We start from the raw sequence: 20,774 nt of genomic DNA, 5'->3' as shown, positions 1-20,774 counted from the left end.
AAAGTGTTGAATTCAGTGCTGTGGAAATGTACATTACGCTGAATTTACCACGTACTCCATATGCTTATGTTTAAAGCCCAATTGGAGAGCACTTGTAGATAAGTGAAGTTTATATACTATGATTGAGTAATCATGCAGATGTCTTGACAGTGACAGGGAAGACACGCACACACTTCACTTGAGTGTATCCGTGGTAAATTCTGCATGACTTGCCTGCGTACAGGTCATTAAGAGTTAATGACCGGTGTAGAGGGCAGCAAGCTGTGCTGCCATTCACCAAGGTGTCCCGGTTGTGCATCCACGCGGAACAAGCACATGTTGGATTAATGATCATACTCGGGTAATTCTTAAGGTGTGTGTGCGTGCGGTGTAAGAGAGAGAGGGCTGGGCAATACAACAATCATTAAATATTACATATAATCACAAGCACCTCATTAAGCCCAACGCTTCTTTGAGAGGAAACGAGTGCTGCGGTACACACATGTGCGACTCCAGGCTACCTCGTCACATTAGTGCACAGCACAATGCAGCGGTGGCAGAGGCCTCTGTGGAACTCATTATGCCCCTGACTAGTGAGAGGACTGTTTAGACAAGCAATTTGTGCCACATGACAGGTCTAATTCCTCATCTGCAACTCAAACATTGACCATACAGCCCCAAAATGCACCACTCTCTTCACTCTTAATGAAGAGGACAACACCACTGCCTCGGGAAGAATGACAGAGACCTCAGGCAGCGTTTCCCCTGAGTGCCTTCATGTGTCAATTCATTACTAAAGACAAAGCAGGCAGATTTTACATTTGTTTCACCATTTTGCATACCACTGGAGAGATATGATGTGCTCTGCCAGCACAAAAATACCATCTGGTCACTTCTGATGTGTCAAATGTTTAAGCTGCAGTAAAGGGAACTATTGTATGTATTCGGCCGTCCTCTTATTCTGCAGTGCATACAAATGAAAATAATTTGCTGTCACATGCAGACTACAGCTGAGGAACGCTTGATAATGCAGACATTACTGCTTGGAGTGGTAATATTTGGTGATAAGTGTTCAGGGTGGGGAAAATCGATTAACTTAAGTATCTTAGTTTTTTTATTACCATTATTGAATCCGTTTTTTAATGCCTGAATTAATATAATTCAAATTAAATAGCTTCATTTACTCTTTGCTGAGGTGGAAAGAGAAACAAAACTGAAGTGAGGAAGCAGAAAATGGCGGACAGTCCAAGTACACAGAGCTTCAATCGGCAGCTGTAGCAACCCGAATTCAGCCAGTGCAAACCCCAGTCCACCCCGACTCCCCGTCAGGTCAGCTAACTTTCTGTTGCTGCCTTTACATCAGTTAGAACCAGGGCTGCTTCCAGCCACCAGCCCGCTGCGCTGAGGTTTGTGTTGGCTGAATTCAAGTATCTATGACTGATGGTCGGTGCTGTGGGGTGCTCTCTTCCCGGCGAAGTAGTGTCCTAGCAGCGGGGGATGAGACGGAAAGACTGCAGGGTGCGCTAGCAAGCTCAAGTGTGGCCATGTCGTTGAGCTAGTTTGCTGTCTCTGTCAAGTAGCTACCCATTAGTCACTCACTCTACAGCAGAAAACGGCACTTCAAAATAAAAGCTCTGTGCTGGAAATTTACTGTACTGTCAACTCATTTAAATCAGGGCTTAAAACATTGCTATTTACTGCAGCTTACCAGTGAACTAGATATGTAACTTATTGTTAGGATAATCTGTAGCTATTGTTTTTATATTTGTCTGCTGTTGCTTTTGCTTTATGTTTGCTTTTTAAATGCATTTTCTGCACTGTTTTTCTTGCTTTTAGCTTTTGTTTTTAATGATCTATTGTTCCTTTAATGTTTTATCTTAACGTATTTCCCTTGTAAAGCACATTGAATTGCCTTGTGTATGAATGGTGCTATATAAATAAAATTGCCTTGCCTTAAATTTTTTTTTTTTTTTTTTTACAAACTTGACATGTTCATGAGTCACTTGCAGTTCATTTAGAATGGGCCTGCAAGCTACTTTTGGACCGCGAACCACCAGTTGGGAACCACTGGTCTAGCTTACAATGCAGTGTTTCTAATATGTAATTAGCCTACAAGTACTGCTGGGTCTAAATACTAACGGCCCATAGAATAATGAATCTATAGGAAATAGACGCCCTTTTGCTCGAGGACCTGACGATACTTGTTGTTATGTGGTACTTAACGTCATCTCTAGATAAAGTTGTATACTTCCAAACAGGGCAGAGATGTTTTTCTTCTTTTACTAGTCCTTTAACGTTATCCCCACCTCTCGCAGTTGCCATTTTACTCAGTTTAGCTGCCTGTTCCACCAGAGACTGACCTCTGGTGGCGCGTGCTGTGCACTACCATACGTCACCTCAATACGGCTTCGCCATATCAGTTAAATAGAAAGACTAGTGTCTGTATTTTTGCCAGTGTTGAAAGTCATACCGTCGGCATTTCCAAGTACCCCTGTATACTGTAATACCTTGATACCGCCCAAGCCTAAAGCATATCATCAAGCACTTCTGTTGTGTTTTTGATCTTCATTTCCCAGATATCCCCTCCTATTCCAACAGTGTTATCAGGCCTGTATTAAATTTGTGGTGGCTATTGCTCCTGTTGCTGATTACTTACTTCTCTGATTTATTTTAAACTGCTCTCTATGCTGTCAGAAGTATATACCTGTGATGAAGATTTCTTTCAGGAAGGATGTTCCTCTTATAATCTAGGTGGAAGTTATGATTCTTTATCAACCTGTAAGAGATGAAAAATGGAGAACAAATGGTTGAAAGTAGTGTGGATAACAACATTAAAGGCATAATTTATGATCAAACCAAAAGGGTTGCCTCACCACCAAAGTTCAAAAAGACAGGATTTAACTTGCAGTCATTCCCAAAATTGATTAACAGGTCTTTTAATTTACAGACATCAACAAATAACCTTATTACTAACCTTAATAGGTATGTTTGTAAGTATTTTACAGAAGTAAAATAGACTCATACCTAGAATGTTTTATCATATATCATGAATACACGCACACAGGGGTTAGCCTCTTCAAATGTACACATACTTGTAAATGATATGATCCAGAAATAAAGATTAGACAAGTTGACAAAGTTGAATTACAAAGACATTGTTTCGTTTTTAAATTGCATGTGGCTTTAATTTATGTTTGTGATAAACAAGCAGCAGTGGGTGTGACGTGTGCATACAGAAGCAAATTCACAGCATATCAAAGCCACGGTAAACAAGCTGTCAATCTATGAAAGGTCTTAATTTGAAAAGTAAGCATGACCAAAAGACCCATAGAGCTATTAAATATAATCACACAGTATCAGCAGTGTTATGCTGCTCATGTTGCTGCGCTGTTCTCTTAAAACCACCCGTGTGGCATTCAGGGTCCATTTTCCTCTTACATGTGAGCACTTACAGGCTCGAGCACATAACCCCAACCATCACAGTGGAAGGCAGACAGCTTCAAAGCGCTTTTAAGAGCTCAGGAAATTGGAGAAAACGAGCAACAAAAAACAAAAAGAGGCTTGGCTTGATAAAAATCTCTGATAGAAAATATGACAGTTTACCAGTAATGTTGATGTGCTTAATATTTTTATGTAAACATAATGCCTCCCTGCTTTATAAAGTCAGTGTAATCCTCCCATGATCACTAACTGCTTTGTGATGTGGGCGGCATTGTCACAGGCTGAGTGAAACGGTAATGCCGTAATCCAGCAGGGCTGACTCATCGAGATGTGGATTAGGGTGCTGCATCCTCCAGCGTTGAAACAAAGAGCAAGAACAAAAAAAAAATACTCATCAGCAGAAATCCATCAGCAGCAATTGGCCATGTTTAACTTTTTGTTCTTAACCAGGATGTTCATTGTGTTTTGAGGGACTTAATAATAAAACAGCCGGGGCTTACAGCTTTCATCAGCGTTTGAGGGTATAGACGTTTGTGGAAGTTGATGTGAAAAGCAATTAGACATGACGTTCCTTCCTTCTCCCTCCAAGGAGAACCCTTCCATGTTCTACCATGATTAAACAGATCGCAGGACTGGAAGTACAGCTCACCTACTTTCCACATAGGAGCTTATAGAGAAATCTGTGGTGTGCTTTTCTTTGTTACACATCGTTACAGCCCGTCTTAAAAAGACACACAGAAATACAGTGTAACATACTGATAAAGCAGAAGATAGGAGTGGTGAGAAAAGTTTGTTAGGCGTCAGTTCTTCTGTCCAAAGACTTTTTAAAAGCATAAAGTCCAACCAGAGAATATGTTGATATTGGAGGTGTTGATATAAATCTATGATTATCTTCAATGACAATAGGTTAAGTTTGGCACTTGATTAAAGGGACAGTTCACCCCCAAAATCTATTTTTCAACCTGGGCCCTATTTCCCCATGTGTATGTGTGCGTATGATTCATAGGTACAACTCGTCCTAAAATTGGTTCAGTATTGAGGGAGGCGGATGCAGCCGGCAGCCGCGAAACGAGCTAAAACTGTAACGGGGGCAAATGCGTCCCGTATAAGTTTGCGCATTAAAAGTACTTTTTTTTGCCACTGACCGGTTCAGATCACCAGTGCTATCTCTGTAAATAGCATACTAAGCGTTTCCCTTACCTCTGGGCTGTGTGACGTCATCTCGCGAGAGCTTTGCTCCACTGTGTCTGTAGCTCTCTCTACTCGTGGGACAGCCGTTTTCTTGAGGAAGAGGTGTTTCGGTTAGATGTCTTCTCTTCTTTGGCTGGCAGTAGTCATCTTGGGAGAAGTGAACACTGCAGACCCGATGGTCTGCAAGGCGCAGTGTCTGGACAGGAGTGTTAGCATCCATTTGTAGCACAACTAGCCACAACTTCAGCATCTCGCCATCCGACAAAGGCAGCCTGTGAAAGCTGTACGGGGTGTTGCGCGACATCCTGTTCTTACGATTCGAATAAGCACAAACACGAACCATTGTTTTCAATCGATGCTCAGCTGTACTATGGGACAACCAGCGCCACTCAGAGCGGTGCTCTGCATGGCTCCTCTGTTTTCTTCAGCCCAGAGCAAGTGAAGGGTAAGGGAAACATTTACTATGCTATTTACAGAGATAACACTGGTGATCTGAACCGGTCAGTGGCGAAAAAAAGCACTTTTAATGCGCAAACTTATACGGGACGCATTTGCCTCCGTTACAGTTTTAGCTCGTTTTGCGGCTCCCGACTGCATCCGCCTCCCTCAATACTGAACCAATTTTAGAACAAGTCGTACCTATGAATCATACGCACACATACACATGGGGAAATAGGGCCCAGGTTGAAAAATACCGAAGTTATCCTTTAAGGTAATCCACGGACCTTGTTTTGAGCAGTTTTATGTAGAAACAATTTTCATTCTACCGAACTACCTTCACCAATGACATTACTGCCCAGAAGTAAGCGTGCATCTACTCATGGACGAGAGGCTCATACTCGTAACAGCAATATGTAAACATTAATGCCGTCCTCTTTGGCTGAGCTGTGATGTAAGATAGCTCAATAATGGTAGGTGAGCTAGCAGAAGATGCACACTGGTTGGTTGGTGTAGTTTGAAAGAAAGAAAATAGTTCCTCCATGAAATTGCTCACAGCAAGGTCTGTGGGTACTCTTACTCTTACGTAATCATCATCTCTGAAAGAGAAATTGCTGTTTTTAATTTTTTAGTTTTATCGTATCCCACTGAGAGCCGAACTTCTGTTTGGTGTGCATTTTTAATTTCTTTAATTGAGGACCCGATGAGTATAAAAAAACGTAACATTGCCAGCGATAATTAAGTCCCAATGTCTTCAAACAAGCACTTCCTAATTAAGGTGCATAGCTGGTTACTGTTGCTAAACTTGCTCAGATTTGTCGCCATATCAAACTATAAACATTATTAATCATAAATAAACAAGTTCAACCATATAATGTGAACAGGTTTTGGACCTTGTCCACTTTTGTATTGGGATCAGCTGTAGACTGACTTGGCAGAGATGGCTGCCATCTTGTTTTTACATTGGATTAGTGTATTGTGCTCTTACGACCACTAGATGGCACAAAAAAGTGTCTACAAACGAGGACAACAGGTCTAAGTTAATGAGAATAAGGTATAATGCAAGTAAACCCAAAATGTGATGTCCTCATATTGGGACACAGGGTTTCAGGAGGATATTTTAGAGAAGGCGGACATCTCTACAGTCGATATCCCTAACACTCAGCAACTCACACCAAAACAATGTAGAGTGATTAATAGCACTACAGGTAAGAGGAAAAACTTGATCAAAGTAAACTCTAGTTTGATAATCAGACTGAATTGCCTTTTTGTTTCACCTTATTCAAATTTCGACTTTCTGTTTTTGTGGTGGAGGTTGTAGTTGATGTTTTCCTCCTGCTGACATCATTTTCATTCAACACACAGGCTTTGGCAGTGGTTGCCAGGAGCATTTCACATTTTTTATGACAATCAAAAACAAAATGCTAATTTTACGAATCAAAAACTGCCGCAGTCTCATGCCACACTTTTCATGGATGTAGCTATGTTAATAGTTACCTGTATAGTAATATTCCATTCTTAATTCCGCCTACGAAGCTCTGAGCCGATGATTGTTTCTCCTGTCAGGGGAACAGACATTAATGAAAGAAACACCAGACTAGGTAAAAGCTAATGTGAATTGTTGGTCTGTAAAAAGATGTGTACTGTGGCCCGAGGCATCAAAATTATTCACCAGCCCAACCTCCACACCACACACACTGGGCAAACTATTTTCTGCAAAGGCTCAGAGTTGGCAGTGAACGTAAATCATATGCATAAGACTCGTCCAATATGACCATATATATGCTCTCATGAGGAAACTGTAGTTGAGAATAATAACGAGAGACAAGACAAAACTTTTCAGATTCCAAAGCATCATTTTGGTTTCTAATGTAGTGGAATAATAACTGTGGTAACAATGACAACACATTAGTTTGCTTTCACAGATTCATGTTCACTATACAGAAAATAACTCAATGATGTGCAGTAAATGATGATGATGATTGTTCTCTCATTTAGGCATCGCTGGAAACCCAGTGCTCTTCAATGAGAACGGAGACGCTCCTGGACGCTACGAGATCTACCAGTACCAGATCCGAAACCGAACAGCCGAGTACAAAATAATTGGCCACTGGACGGATCAGCTCCATCTCAACGTGAGCATTGCCTTTTCTGTTCCGTGCCCACACGTCTTCACAAAAGGATCAGCGGCATTCAGCCTACAAGTGTTCTGTTTGTGTTAGTGTTTGCAGTGAAAATCTTTCTTTGAAAAGTTGTTTTCTCTCAGCTCTGCAGCTGCGTGTTTGCTCACTAACCCCTCCCAAACCATTTGATAGCGCTTAGTGCAATCTTCAAAGGTGTAAATATCCAGAGGGCGCTTTAAATGATTAACAGGGCGGACTGTGATGAAAAGAAAGCCACGAGAGCTTAAGGACAGACATATTTAATATCATCTCTCCAGACGGCATCACTGACTTCCAAAAAACAATACTGTGGGCAGGGAGTGTGATGAAGTAACGGTATTATAACAGTAAATTACATAAAGGAACCAAACAAATTATGTTTTGACAAAATGAAGAGGAAGCCTTGGGCATGCAAGAGAGAGTACAATAGAACACATGAAGCAGCTTGAGAGGAGCTTTGCCTTCTTTACCTCTTTCAACAGCGTGTGCCGTGGAAGAAAAAAGAATAAATAAAGCGACGTTTGTGGTGGGCACCTACTGTGAAACGTGCCAGTTCTGACTCTAAAGCCGTATTTAATTAGTGTTCTTTGAGTTCTTAATTAAATGCACATTTAGAGACAAATTTACCGGCTTTGAATGAACGGTCACAATTGAATAAAATTGATAACATAACATCAGAGAGAGCAGACCCCGTTTGAAATGACGTATTTAATTTATCTGTACAAGTATGCTTGTAAAAGGAGAAAATCCACAAAGAGCAGCCTCCTGAAATGGAATTAATCTTTTATTTCTCTGATCATAGACAGCTGATTGATTTTTTATTTTTTATTTTAACACAAACAACTATTTACCAAAGAGAAACACTGTGTCAGTTCCCTGCAGAGCAAACAATGGGTTTCCCCTTTTCTCTCGTGTCCTGCCCTTTTGATAATTTGACCTCACACTGGAAAATTTTGCTGAGAAACGCTTCATTTGACCCCTGGTTTACCCTTCCCCACCCCCCACCCAAATAGATAAATAAAGCCAAGTAGCATGGGAGGATACTAAAGGGTAGTTCAGGGCCCGGTTCAAACACCCACACAGCAAATAACATCTAGATTGTCCTTGACCTCCAGGGGTGCTGGGGATCTTTTTGGATCAATAAAGCATCACTACCTCAACATGCCACCATTTTTACAGGATACCGACAGTTTAATAATCCACACGTCTCTTCTATTGTGTCTTTGACTCTCTCTGCTTCCATTCGTCAGTGTTTACACAAGGTCCTTGAACTGCTTGATCTGCACGAATTTTGAGGGGAGAAAAATCAGAAATTGCTCAGCATTTCTGTTTTTTAAAATTCGTGTCACAGTCTCAACAGCGGTGTGCCATCCCAGGGTTTCCCACACATGTATTGCGGCAGCCAGCCATGGTAACAACATCTGCCGCCTTGTATTGATTTTCTACATTATGAGCGTCATTAGAATATATATACAGTTCAGTCATGCATTGCACAACAGAGCGTACTCTGGGCAGTAGAACGGCAGGCGCAGTGAAAGTGAAACTTAACCGTTTATTGTGCTGCGTTTTAAGCCAGTTCAGACCAAAGATTTGCGATGAGATGAGTTGAAACTTGCACCAACTTGCGATGTGCCGTTTTGCAATGTTCTAAAAACCTGTGGGTTCACACCAATGCAACTAGAAAAGATGGTGTATAATCTCTATGCAACAACTCTCTGTCCTTTCACTCTTATTTCCAGCTTTTCAGGCTTATTTTGTGGCTGAATAAAATTTGTAGCTTCTTAAAATATGAATGAGGATAGTGATAGTGAGATACTGGCTACAGCTGCATTTGTAGTAGTGATGAAACAGCAAAAAACAGAAACAAAATGAGCATCACATGGACTGTATTCATAATAAATACGCCACAATAATATAAATGACCAACGCCAATTAATTAGTCAATGAGAATGTGTGTGTGTGAGGGAGCATAAGCACACACAGCGAGCAGCAGCAGCTACCCACTGTCCGACACCAGCACACTGAGGACGGAAACAGAGGGCTCGGCAGGAACAGAGCACTTACTGCAGCAAGAAAACACACCGTCTGTGGTCATTTTGACTTGACCAGCGGACTTCACCACAAGACGATTGGCTGTTGAAACAGGTGATGTGCTAAACGTTCTAAAACCAGCCGCCGGCAATTTGACCAGCAGAGTGTCAGGTGACACCGTCAGCCGACTTGAGTCGAGCTCAGACGGTCAGCTCACACTTTTCTCTGCAACGTTCTAAAACGGTTTCTTCTCGACGCAAATCTTTGATCCGAACTAGGCTTAAAAGTTTGCTTTCACTTGCGTCTGCAGCAGCTGCTCCTCTCATCCACTCAGCTCTGTTTGGATCGGGTCACTGATCAATTATCCAGCCTGCAACTCGAACTCCACAAACTGAAAAGAAAAAAAGGATTCATGAAGAGTTCTGTGCTGCGTTCACAGACCCACAAAAACTTTCAAATTTAGAAAGCAGACACAGGATGAGACACAGGGACAAACACATACAAAAGTAGTGAGTTTCTGTGGTTACGCTGATGCTCTCACTCTGAAACTGTCTCTGGAGTGGAACTGTTTAAAGCACGTGAACATGGTTCATTATAGTAGTATAAGCACCGTAGCTCTCATACCATTCAAATGTTTTGTTGAGAATTTTACCTATAAGAGTGAGATGAGTAACCCTTCACTGAAAATAGAGACATTGATCATATCATGTATTTGTTCAGTAAAAAAATGATATTTGAAAATTTAAGTACAGCCCTTGAAAATGACAAAATAGTGCTTGAAAAAGTACTTGAAAGACCTTGAATTTCATTTTGTACTTGCTGTATGACCACTGATTCATGTCTAACTGTGTCCCTCTGCCACCCTCGCAGGTTCGCACGATGCAGTGGCCCGGCGGAGTCCGTCAGATCCCTTCCTCAATCTGCAGTCATCCCTGTCAGCCCGGCGAGCGCAAGAAGATTGTCAAAGGCATCCCTTGCTGTTGGCACTGCGAGCGCTGTGATGGCTATCAGTACCAGGCAGACACCTACACGTGTAAGATGTGTCGCTTTGATTTGCGGCCCAATGTGAATCACACAGGCTGCGTTCCAATCCCCATTGTTAAGCTGGAGTGGAGCTCTCCGTGGGCAGTCATCCCTGTGCTCATTGCAGTCGTTGGCATCATGGCCACTTTGTTTGTAGTGGTCACATTTATTCGCTACAACGACACTCCCATTGTGAAAGCATCCGGCCGAGAACTAAGCTATGTGCTGCTAACTGGCATCTTCCTCTGTTACGCCACAACGTTCCTGATGATTTCTCCGCCTGATGTAGGAATTTGCTCCCTCCGAAGGATCTTCTTGGGTCTGGGCATGAGTATTAGTTATGCCGCCCTGCTCACAAAAACCAATCGTATTTACCGCATCTTTGAGCAGGGCAGCATGTCCATCAGTGCACCCAGGTTCATTTCTCCAGCCTCCCAGCTGGTCATCACATTCACCCTGGCCTCAGTGCAGCTGCTCGGAGTGTGCATCTGGTTTGGCGTGGATCCCTCCAAGGCCATTATTGACTATGAGGACCAGAGGACGTCGAACCCGGTGATGGCTCGTGGTGTGCTCAAGTGTGACATCTCTGACCTGTCTCTCATCTGCCTGCTGGGCTACAGCATGCTGCTCATGGTCACCTGTACAGTCTACGCCATTAAAACCAGAGGGGTGCCGGAGACCTTCAACGAGGCCAAACCCATTGGTTTTACCATGTACACCACCTGCATTATTTGGCTAGCATTCATCCCAATCTTCTTTGGCACGTCACAGTCCACAGAGAAGGTAAGCCGACAACTGCTGCTGTTATGCAGTTTTTATTTTCTTTTGTTAAAATGCTTTTTCTCCAGCTCATGGCAATACTTCAAGGGTTTTAGAAATCTACACAGCTCCACAAAAGCTTCTTTAATACCAAATCAGCTTGTCCTTTTTCATTTCTGTGTTTATGTCTTTCTTTGTTTATTTCTTCTTGGTTTGTTCACAAGAATGTTATAAGTCATTAAGTCCATCTACTGAAGAACGGTACTTAAGTACAATGTTGAGGTACTTGAACCTTCTGTTCTGTGCTAATATATAATTTTCCTTCCCTACATCTAAGAGAGAAATGTGCTTTTGACTTCACTGTCTATAGTTACTACGATAACGTTGAACGTTTGACACAGGTTGCCTGCATCTTCCACCTGTGGAAAAGATTATAGACAGAGTCTGAAAATAGGCATAACTTTAGTAAAGCAAAATATGTTTTTTTCTGTGTTTTTATCCCGTTTACCATTTGTCTTGTGACCCCTTGCGGGGGTCCTGACCCACAGGTTGGGAATCACTATTTTAAAGTAATCAACAAAACTAATCAACAGTATTTAAGCAGCTACAATTAGCTCTACCTAGGACAGCTACATACAGTTCTGTTAACATGTTCATGCATAAAAAAAAATAAAAATCATCTGATAATATAAGACACTGTATTTAGTGTACCCAATATTTACATTTGGTTAGCTTGTATCACCTTTTTGTGCCGTTGTCTTGTGTAGTACTCCAGCAGATGAAAATATCAACAGCCAAAATGTCCGGTTGGAAATACACCAAATAATTAGATAAATTCATTAGTAGCATATCAAACAGCCTAATATAGTGTGACCTATAAGACATGTTGCCATGGTAACTTAAATATAAACTTATATTATGCAGACCAGATTTTAGGATCTTAATAAAAGACGGATCTGTTTATTCACTGAAGCCGCAGAGAGTGCGTCACTGCCTCCTCATAGCATACTCCACATACGTGGGAGTCATGGTCTTTCTTTAGCGTGCTGGTGTAGGTGACAGCATCATGTATCATGTTCCCCAGGAAGACCTTTAACATGAGAGATAGGCTTCACTCCAAGCCCTGCTTGTCAGATGTCACATGGCTTGATGATTCCCTGGATATTATTATGGAGGACTTTTTAGGCTCTTTCTTCAAATTATATGATTTGGTTTGGAATATAAAGACAATTATAGCGTTTGTGTTTTATTGTTGTTTAAATGTAAGCTATTATGTCTATTTAAAATACATATATGCAGTAGTTATTTTATGTGGCCGGAATTTTGTAATATTAACAACCATATTGGCGATCAAAAAAAACAACCTGTGTTAACTCTGAAAACACTTTTGTCAGGAGCTGTTGGGTTTAAAGAATACTTTTACTTTGATAGTTATTACATTTATTAGTACATTTTGCTGTTTTTACGTCTGTATCTTTACTTTTTTTATTATTATTTTTAATCAAGTTTTTATTGGTTTGAAAGGCTCGGTACATGGCATACAAGAATACAAGGCACATATTTTTTATAATATGGAGGTGGACTACAGTGCATAAAGAAATATGAACATTTAAGTTTAGTAGAAAGTGAAGAAAACATGTTACACATATGTCCTCATACATCACTCTAAAGGATCACAGTCACATAGCAAACTTTATTATACTAGAATTACAAAAATAAGTAAGTACTTCTTACTGCAGATTTGTCTACTTTTTTAACAACTGTAGTTCAGCATTGTTTAAATTTGTCCCTCAGTCCCACGCTGAATGCCAGTGTTTATTTTCTTATCAAAATATTCCACTCTGCCTTTATTTCATGACGAGAGCAATTTTAGAAATAAACCCAGCAGCTAGAAACAAAAAAAATAAGGGGTGTCATGTTGAAGCCTCGTGTTTCAAATCTACGAACAACCTACCAAATGTGGACACACAGTGTTATAAATGCGTTCTCTAATAACTGCACGCAGGCCTGTGACTCACTTCTGTGTGATGGCTGCATGCCACAGTGCATTAGAGACCACTGAGCTGTTTACACAAACACAAGCTCACACTCGTATTCCCGTGTCAAATCAGTGCGCCTGACCTCATGAACCATGGACCTGGATCACATCCAGTGGGAGCACTGGGAGGCTACAGGTCAAGAGGGATCCAAAAGGGACATGGAAATGGAGGCTGGGCTTGGAGTTCGGGTTGGGTCTGGGTACAAAGCCAAAGGGGTACAACAATGACAGTAGAAATGTGTAGATCCAGTTGAAAGAGGTCTTTTGGCGGTGTAACAAAAGGGGCTCAGTGGCTACAAGAGAGGACAGTGGTGAGGGAAAAGCCTCATACTGGCATGGAAACTATTGGCGTTGCCAGCATGGGTCTGACAGATGCAACAAATTAATCCTTACCTCCTTCCCTCTGGGATTAAACAAAACAATGCATCAAAACGCTGGCCTGGAAATCTGGCTGTGATAGTTACCTTTGTGGAAAAACCTTCTTGAGAGACAGAGAGTGTGCATTGTGTCACACTCAGCATCCCAAAATAATTTCTGTAGTCTACAGCATTGCAGAAAATATGCATATGACTGCAGCCAATTGAACAGCATTAATAATGCAGGATGTGACCAGCAGTACAATGACTTGTTTTCATATGCTGCATGTTGTGTTATCAACACTGAGTCCAAACTACTGTGAATCTGCATACTGGCCTCCTCTTCTTACCCCATAAATCTCCTGCTGTTAACACTAAAATGAGCAACAGCAGCTACATGTTGAAAACAACACGAGACCTGCTGAGCTCGACCGTTACACTTACTGAAATACTATCAGGAAAATGTACGGAAACGTCAGCTACCATCACCATACGGTCTTGATCACCACACAGAGTAAAGAAAAAGCGGCCCGAGTTCAAAGTGCACGTTATTTTTTAATGTGACTGTTGCACATCTTAAGTCCTATGTCAACAGCAGCCATGGATATCAGCGAGTTCTTTGTTTAATCATTCCATCTCCTCGCTCTGAAGATGAAAGAGAATTATACAATCACACTGAGTGAACGGCTTTTTTGGAGGATGAGGTAATCCATTAGCTAGCATGGCTTTGAATAGTAAAACAGAAGTGAAAAGAAATCTTTGAAGGATAAGTGAAGTCCTACTTTCTTCTTCTTCTTCTTCACCTCGGTTGAATTTAATTTACAAACCCTGAAAAACTTCTCCCACACAGTTTTAATGTAAGGCACTCCAAATTATATTAGTCACTCATTAATTATTATTTCCTGTGGAAAGTTGTACACACAATGTCTGGGAGATAGTTTCACTTTTATCATTTGGAAAACTTTTACCATTGCCCTGAGCGTTGTTAAGGTAAGACATGAAATAGGAGACAAAATGGAAATCTTGCTTCAGGGAAATGTCCTACATTTTTTTTCTTTCCTCATTTGAGAGAGAATAATCATATTTAATATATAACCAAAAGGCCCTTTGAGTGTCGAGTTGGAAAAAACTTAATTTAACTCACACTCTAATGTGGTTTAGTCTAGTCAGACCATGCAGCACGAAGTTTCTTTGTTATTGTGGATGATCCTCCCAAGACTCACGACAGAATCTCCAAAAACCAAATGTGTTTACGCTCAAGTGACAGAGCAAGCAAAGGAGGAGGTACTGTGATGTTGTTATAGAGACTATACCCATATGCTTCTGAAAAGGAAAAAAAAAATCTATATATATATTTTTAAACATGCCCACATTGTTCCCTAACCTTAACCTTAAGTGGTTACTGTTGTAACCATGACAACAATGTAGTATTTTCCACCCAATAAGATCTTTCCTCATAGATATAAAATGAGAGCAGAACAGACATTCCCATTCAAGTCAGTGTAGCAGGATGGTCAAAGCGGCAGCCATTTTAATGTGTAGCGTTGCCATTGTAACCACTGGAGCGGGCTGACTTCTGTATTAACATACTAACTTGCGGCAAGTTGCGAACTCACAGAGGTACGGTTTTTCAGTAACGACCAAACCAGCAGTGGCGTAGTATCATTTTGAAATAAGTAAACTGTTACTTTTAAATTGTCACCCTAACTGTTGTTTCCCTGTTTGTTTTGTTGCCATTAATCATATGTTTGTTGACATATGATGTAATGCTACTGTAGCTGCCTCCAAAGAGCAAGTGAGAGCTGCTCCTCTCAGCTGAGAGGCATCAAGAGACGACAGGGATAAACAGCGTGCAGATCAGCTTATTTTCACATCTAACTCAGTGAAATAAGATTTATTTTAACTGAACCAGAGTTGGTGATTGTTGGAATAGTGGATTGACTAACTAGATGACTAACAATATATGGAGGAGTTAAAAATTGCACAACCTTTGACATCTGCAGCAGTAAAATAATAATAAAAAATACATTGTATTTGTATAGCGCTTTTCAAAACACTCAAAGACACTTTACAAAAACAGCTGAAAAACAAACTGAACAGGTGGGTTTTAAACAAAGATTTGAAGGAGTTTAAGTCTGTACAGTTACGGATGTGTTGGGGGAGAGTATTCCAGAGGGAGGGGGCAGCAGTGGAGAAGGCTTTGTCCCCCCAGGTTTTGTGCTTGGTCCTGTGTGGTAGAGAGAGGAGATTTGCATCAGAGGAGCGGAGACTGCGGGAGGGGGTGTGATGGTGCAACAGGTCAGTGAGGTAAGATGGGGCCTGGTTATGGAGGGCTTTGAAGGTGAGGAGAAGGACTTTGAACTGAATGCGTTGAGGAGGTTCTGGAGGACGGGCCTGATATGGTCGCAGGACTGGGTGAGGAGACGGGCAGCAGAATTCTGGATGTATTGTAGTTTGTTGAGGACTTTTGAAGATGAACCATACAGAATGCTATTGCAGTAGTTGAGTCTGGATGTTATGAATGCGTGAATCAGAGTTTCTGCAGTGGAGAAGGTAAGTGAGGGGCGGAGCCGAGCTATGTTTTTTTACAATACAACGAAATTTTGAGGGCTACTCCACCATGGTGCATACAATAAATACAACATTTAAAAAAAGGAAATATAAATAAAACTATTACAATAAAAAGAGCAATAAAGAATATGGTGCAGGAGCTGATGTTCAAGAGGTGGCAGTGAGTGGACTGAATTTGTTGACCTGTGTTTGTTTAGTGAAATTTTTGCATGTGGGAAGAAGCTATTTGTGAATCTGGTGGCTGTGGATTTGATGGACCTGTAACGCCTACCAGAGGGTAACAGTTCGAACAGGTGGTGTGATGTTATTGGCTCTTGAGACAGTGCAGCTGTTTGCAATGACTGACAGTGAGGGGAGGAGGCAACCAATGACTTTTTCTGCTGTCTTGATTCTCTGTAGAGCTGTTGTCAAGCACCTCAGTGAGGTGCCGCTTCTTGATAAATTTACTTTTAACTGTACTTCCACAATTCTGCTCTACTCGACAATGTGTCGCCACGTAGGCGCAGGCTCTCTTTGCAGTTAGTGTGAAATTCTCCTCTCATTTGTTGCATGCCACAACACAGTGTGCAGAGTCAATGCAAAAAATATGGTCAATCAACGTACGTGTTGTAGTGATGAAGTGAAGTAGGCTTATATCAGCGATCTGCCCATGGTGGCTGACCTCATTTATGTATATTTTTACTCGCACTTGGCAATTTGTGGGTACCAATTTTGGACCCTATAGTGCTTGTACTGAAAAAGCCACAGAACACACCTCCAGTGACACAATGGGCTCATTGCTGTAACAGCCACAGGTTGACGACAAGTTGATGTTCTTCCCAGTTGTTTCATCTGTGTAGCCCTGGGTTGAAAATCTGATTATAGATCTGTTTTTCGATAATAGAGTATATAATTAATGGAGATTGTCTTGAAAAGTATTGATACTATTGACAATCTCGCTTCAAGCACATTTTGATGCTAATACTTGTATTCTTTTACACGTGAAAGATTTTTAATGCAGGACCTAACATAGTATCTTTACACCGTAGTATTCCTACTTTTAGTTAAGTAAAAGATTCTAGTACTGCTTTCATTATGATGTCATCCTGGTGATAGACGCATCAGATCAAAAGACATTAACATATATTGTGTAGATAACAACATATTGTTGGATTTTACTGCCACACAATAAAGTAGCCAGCGTCACTGTGCTAGGCTCCATGTGAAAACAAACCCTGTGACTGATTCACTGAGCTGTTACATAAACAATGTTCTTATTTAAGGAATTAACATGTCAAAGCAAACACACCTCATAATCACCTTACTGTAAATGACAGGCCGCACAAAGCCTCACAGCCCACGTTAACACGTCTTTCAGAGCAATTAAATGCTCCACTTCCTCCGGGTCTTGATTTACCTTATCGAGCCGCCTATGTGCTCATCACCACTTTACAGCAGGCCCCTGCCTCAGCATTACAAGCACACTCATTTATTTGTCATCTGGTGCCAGGATAAATGTAACAAATGCCATGGGAGGCTCTCTCTATCATTCAAACAGGGACATCTGGTCTATCTGTGGAGCGTGATCACCGAGCTTTGCGCTAGCTTCAGGAATAGACGTGACACCTGCTTACCTGCAGAAACAGTCTAAATCAGCGGCTGCCTCAAAGACAGGAGGCAGGAGCAGAGGCGTCGGACAATAGCATGCATGGGAATGAGGCTTCAGCACAATAGGCTCAGTTCAAATTCAATCAGCCCACACAAAGAGGTCCTGCCATTACAGTGCATGAATGGACTGATGAATAGGATGGTGTTGTTTATTTCTCTATGAAGTCTCCATCACACTATTGGCACTGTCAACTCGAGGACAGAAAACTGCTGTTGGTGCACTAGTCAGACAGAGTGGGAGTTGCAGTGAGTTCAACGAGACCAGATGTCAGGCAGGAGTGCTACCTGTTACACCTCCCCTGGTCCTTTTACATTTCTCCCATTGTCTCTTTTCAGCACAAAGACAAAACAGCATTATTCACAGTAAAGTCCCACAGGCCCAATAATGCATAATGAGGATTGATGTTACGCAGCAGAGGGAGCTGAGCAACATCTTGGACTTCAGAGAGCAGTTGTTGCATTCATTAGGCCTACAGCAGAGTAGCCCTCTGGGTCTTGGCTGTTGACCTCTGGGTGCTCCAATAATGGGTGAACAGGACGTGAAGCTAATCAAGGCCAAAGAATTGTGATCTTTATGAATGACACACTCCCATGAAGCTATATTATTTTGTCCCCTAAGGCTTCTATTTGTTTATTAGCTTAATTAGAGCGCAATTATATTGAATTCTCATGCAGCAAGCCTCTCTGCTGAACATTTCCATAGCATGCTGAGAAATAACACAGCAGCTCAATGGGAGTTACGCTGTTTAAATGAATTTGATAGTTTGCATCCTGAAGCAGATGCTCTCCAGAGTCTCTGGTTGAAAATAGAATCTGTTTACATTTATTTACCCTCAGATTAATCTGACGTTACCAGCTATCATAGACGTTCTCACTCAGATGTGTTGCACTCTGCAGGCAGGGATGTGGGATTTCTTTAACTCCTCTCATCATATATGTACTAATGGATTGACATTGTTTCCCTCTCCTTCGAGTTCATAAATTATCACTGTAATACACTACCTCCCCTATGTTGTGTTTTGCCTCAGGCAGAGGCTCAGATCTGCTCATGACAACCCTTTGATAGGTGTGTGGGATATACGGCAACTTGCTTTTATGAGCTCTGGCGTGTGCATGCTCAGGTGGACTGCAATCAGGAGGAACCAAATTAATGAACTGAAGACTGGAGTTGATTTGACACTGAAAACAAGAGTCCATTTGTAAGCAAACGCTCTGTAGCTCCATGAAGCAGTACAGTTGGAGGTCGTTTTTCTTTTTTTGAAAGAAATCCAGTGGCACTTTGGTCTGTCTGAGCAAACACCGGACACAGATATACTGATTTTCAAACAAGGACTTGGCAACCATTCTTCTTGGTAGAATTGTGCTGTGACAGTGTGGTCCAATTGTTTTTTAAGGCTGACTGGTTTCAGAATCATTAAGGTCACATTTAAGTCACTTGTGACCTTAACGATTCTGCCTGGTAAGTTAGCAAGGCCAGTACATCAGCAAAGACTAGCTTAATTAAGATATTTTGTACTGGTGTATATGTCAGCTGAGAAGTAACAACAAATTGCAGTACAGAAATGCCAAAAATATATTTGAGGTCGTTTAAAAACATTATCGCTATTATACCTATTTACAACAAAATTTGCACCTGTATGCAGGGTTTTTTAAAACTTTGGAAAACCTTAAATGGGACAGCAACAGTTAAAAATGGGCAATAAACTCCTTTCCCATTGCCAGTAGACCAGCAGAGGACTATGCCCTTCTAGGTTTTTCTTTTTGTCCCGGCGTGTCATGTTCGACATCTTATATGGGCCAGAAAAGGAGTTAGTAAACAGTAGAAAGCAGCATGGAGGCCAGTGTAGCTGTTATGGTGGTTACTTGTGGTTTTTACATCTCTTCCTTTTCGCGAAATTTTGAATGATGTTTGAGCTCTGCTTGTACAGAGACAAACAGTATGTTGTGGCTACCCGTCATTAAAAAATGGGCAGTAATTAGCGTGTCCACCCGGATGTCGCATTTCCATCGCTGCCGATTGGAGCTGAAGCCGATAAATACCCGTTACTGCTGCAGAGTCAATTGTCCCAGAAGTGAACTGCAATTGTAACCTTTACCATTAAATACAAAAGCCAGGTGACTGCAGGTGTTAGTGGGTTTTTGTCCAGTTTTTATTTTACTGTAAAATGTCACATTCAGTCCGAGGCTTGAAGATTCTCAAAGGATTCTAGTGAAAAATCTTTGTTGAGAATTTGTTATATGTAAAAAAAAAAAAAAAACAATATATGATCATCTGATTTTTTGTAGATCTCAAAAATCACTACTGGCATCAACCCCAAAAATACACCATTATTCAGACTCTAACAATAGACTTGGACTCTATTTCCCATCTTTTGTGTCTAAGTGACTAATAAAGACTGCAGTTTTTGAAACTTGTTCAGTATTGAGCAACAGGGCTGCAGTGTAACCAGGGCAGTATCACACTGTCAGGTTACATCCACTAGAAGTGCTTTTGCCACAGAAAGGCTCCGATTGTTATTATAATAAGTGTCTGACAAAGAAGTAAAATGTTTTTCTTAACCTGTCATTTGATGCAATCTGTTTGTTTTTGTCTAACCAAGTCTTGTTCAAGGAAAATTCTTGAAATCTCGTGAATTGAGTTGTTGCAAGACATTAACAGACCAGATTACAGCTACTCCTACCTTTCTTGCATATCACACAGCACTTAGAAAAAATGTGAACATCCACAACTCCCGCCTCCCTCCAAAGGCCTACTCCCCCCTCCTCCATTAGTCCTCATTACGTCTGTGATAGACGTAGGCGTTGCCAAGGCAACGTTAGATACACAGAAGAGGAGAGCAAGTGTAATGTTACAACCGAGACAGTCAAACGCAACCCCAGATTTTTAAAACTCAACCAGAGTCAGTGATTCAATTTCAATTTCAATTTTATTTATAAAGCCCAATATCACAAATCACAATTTGCCTCACAGGGCTTTACAGCATACGACATCCCTCTGTCCTTATGACCCTCGCAGCGGATAAGGAAAAACTCCCCAAAAAAAACCCTTTAACGGGGAAAAAAAAACGGTAGAAACCTCAGGAAGAGCAACTGAGGAGGGATCCCTCTTCCAGGACGGACAGACGTGCAATAGATGTC

General features: G+C 41.3%; 1 protein-coding gene across 1 annotated transcript in view; it reads left to right on the top strand.

Moving 5' to 3' along the window:
* Positions 1-20,774, top strand: part of grm4 (glutamate receptor, metabotropic 4) — a 277,637-nt gene that overhangs the window by 241,710 nt on the left and 15,153 nt on the right. Inside the window, exons 8-9 of the mRNA XM_050038398.1 lie at positions 7,048-7,184; positions 10,113-11,048. Of these exons, the coding sequence (XP_049894355.1) occupies positions 7,048-7,184; positions 10,113-11,048 (1,073 nt within the window). The remainder of the gene's footprint in view (positions 1-7,047; positions 7,185-10,112; positions 11,049-20,774) is intronic.

Source organism: Epinephelus moara, chromosome 24, assembly GCF_006386435.1.
Source record: "Epinephelus moara isolate mb chromosome 24, YSFRI_EMoa_1.0, whole genome shotgun sequence".
Lineage (NCBI taxonomy): Eukaryota > Metazoa > Chordata > Actinopteri > Perciformes > Serranidae > Epinephelus > Epinephelus moara.
Note: the sequence above shows the minus strand (reverse complement) of the source record. Positions and strands in the feature narration are given on the sequence as shown.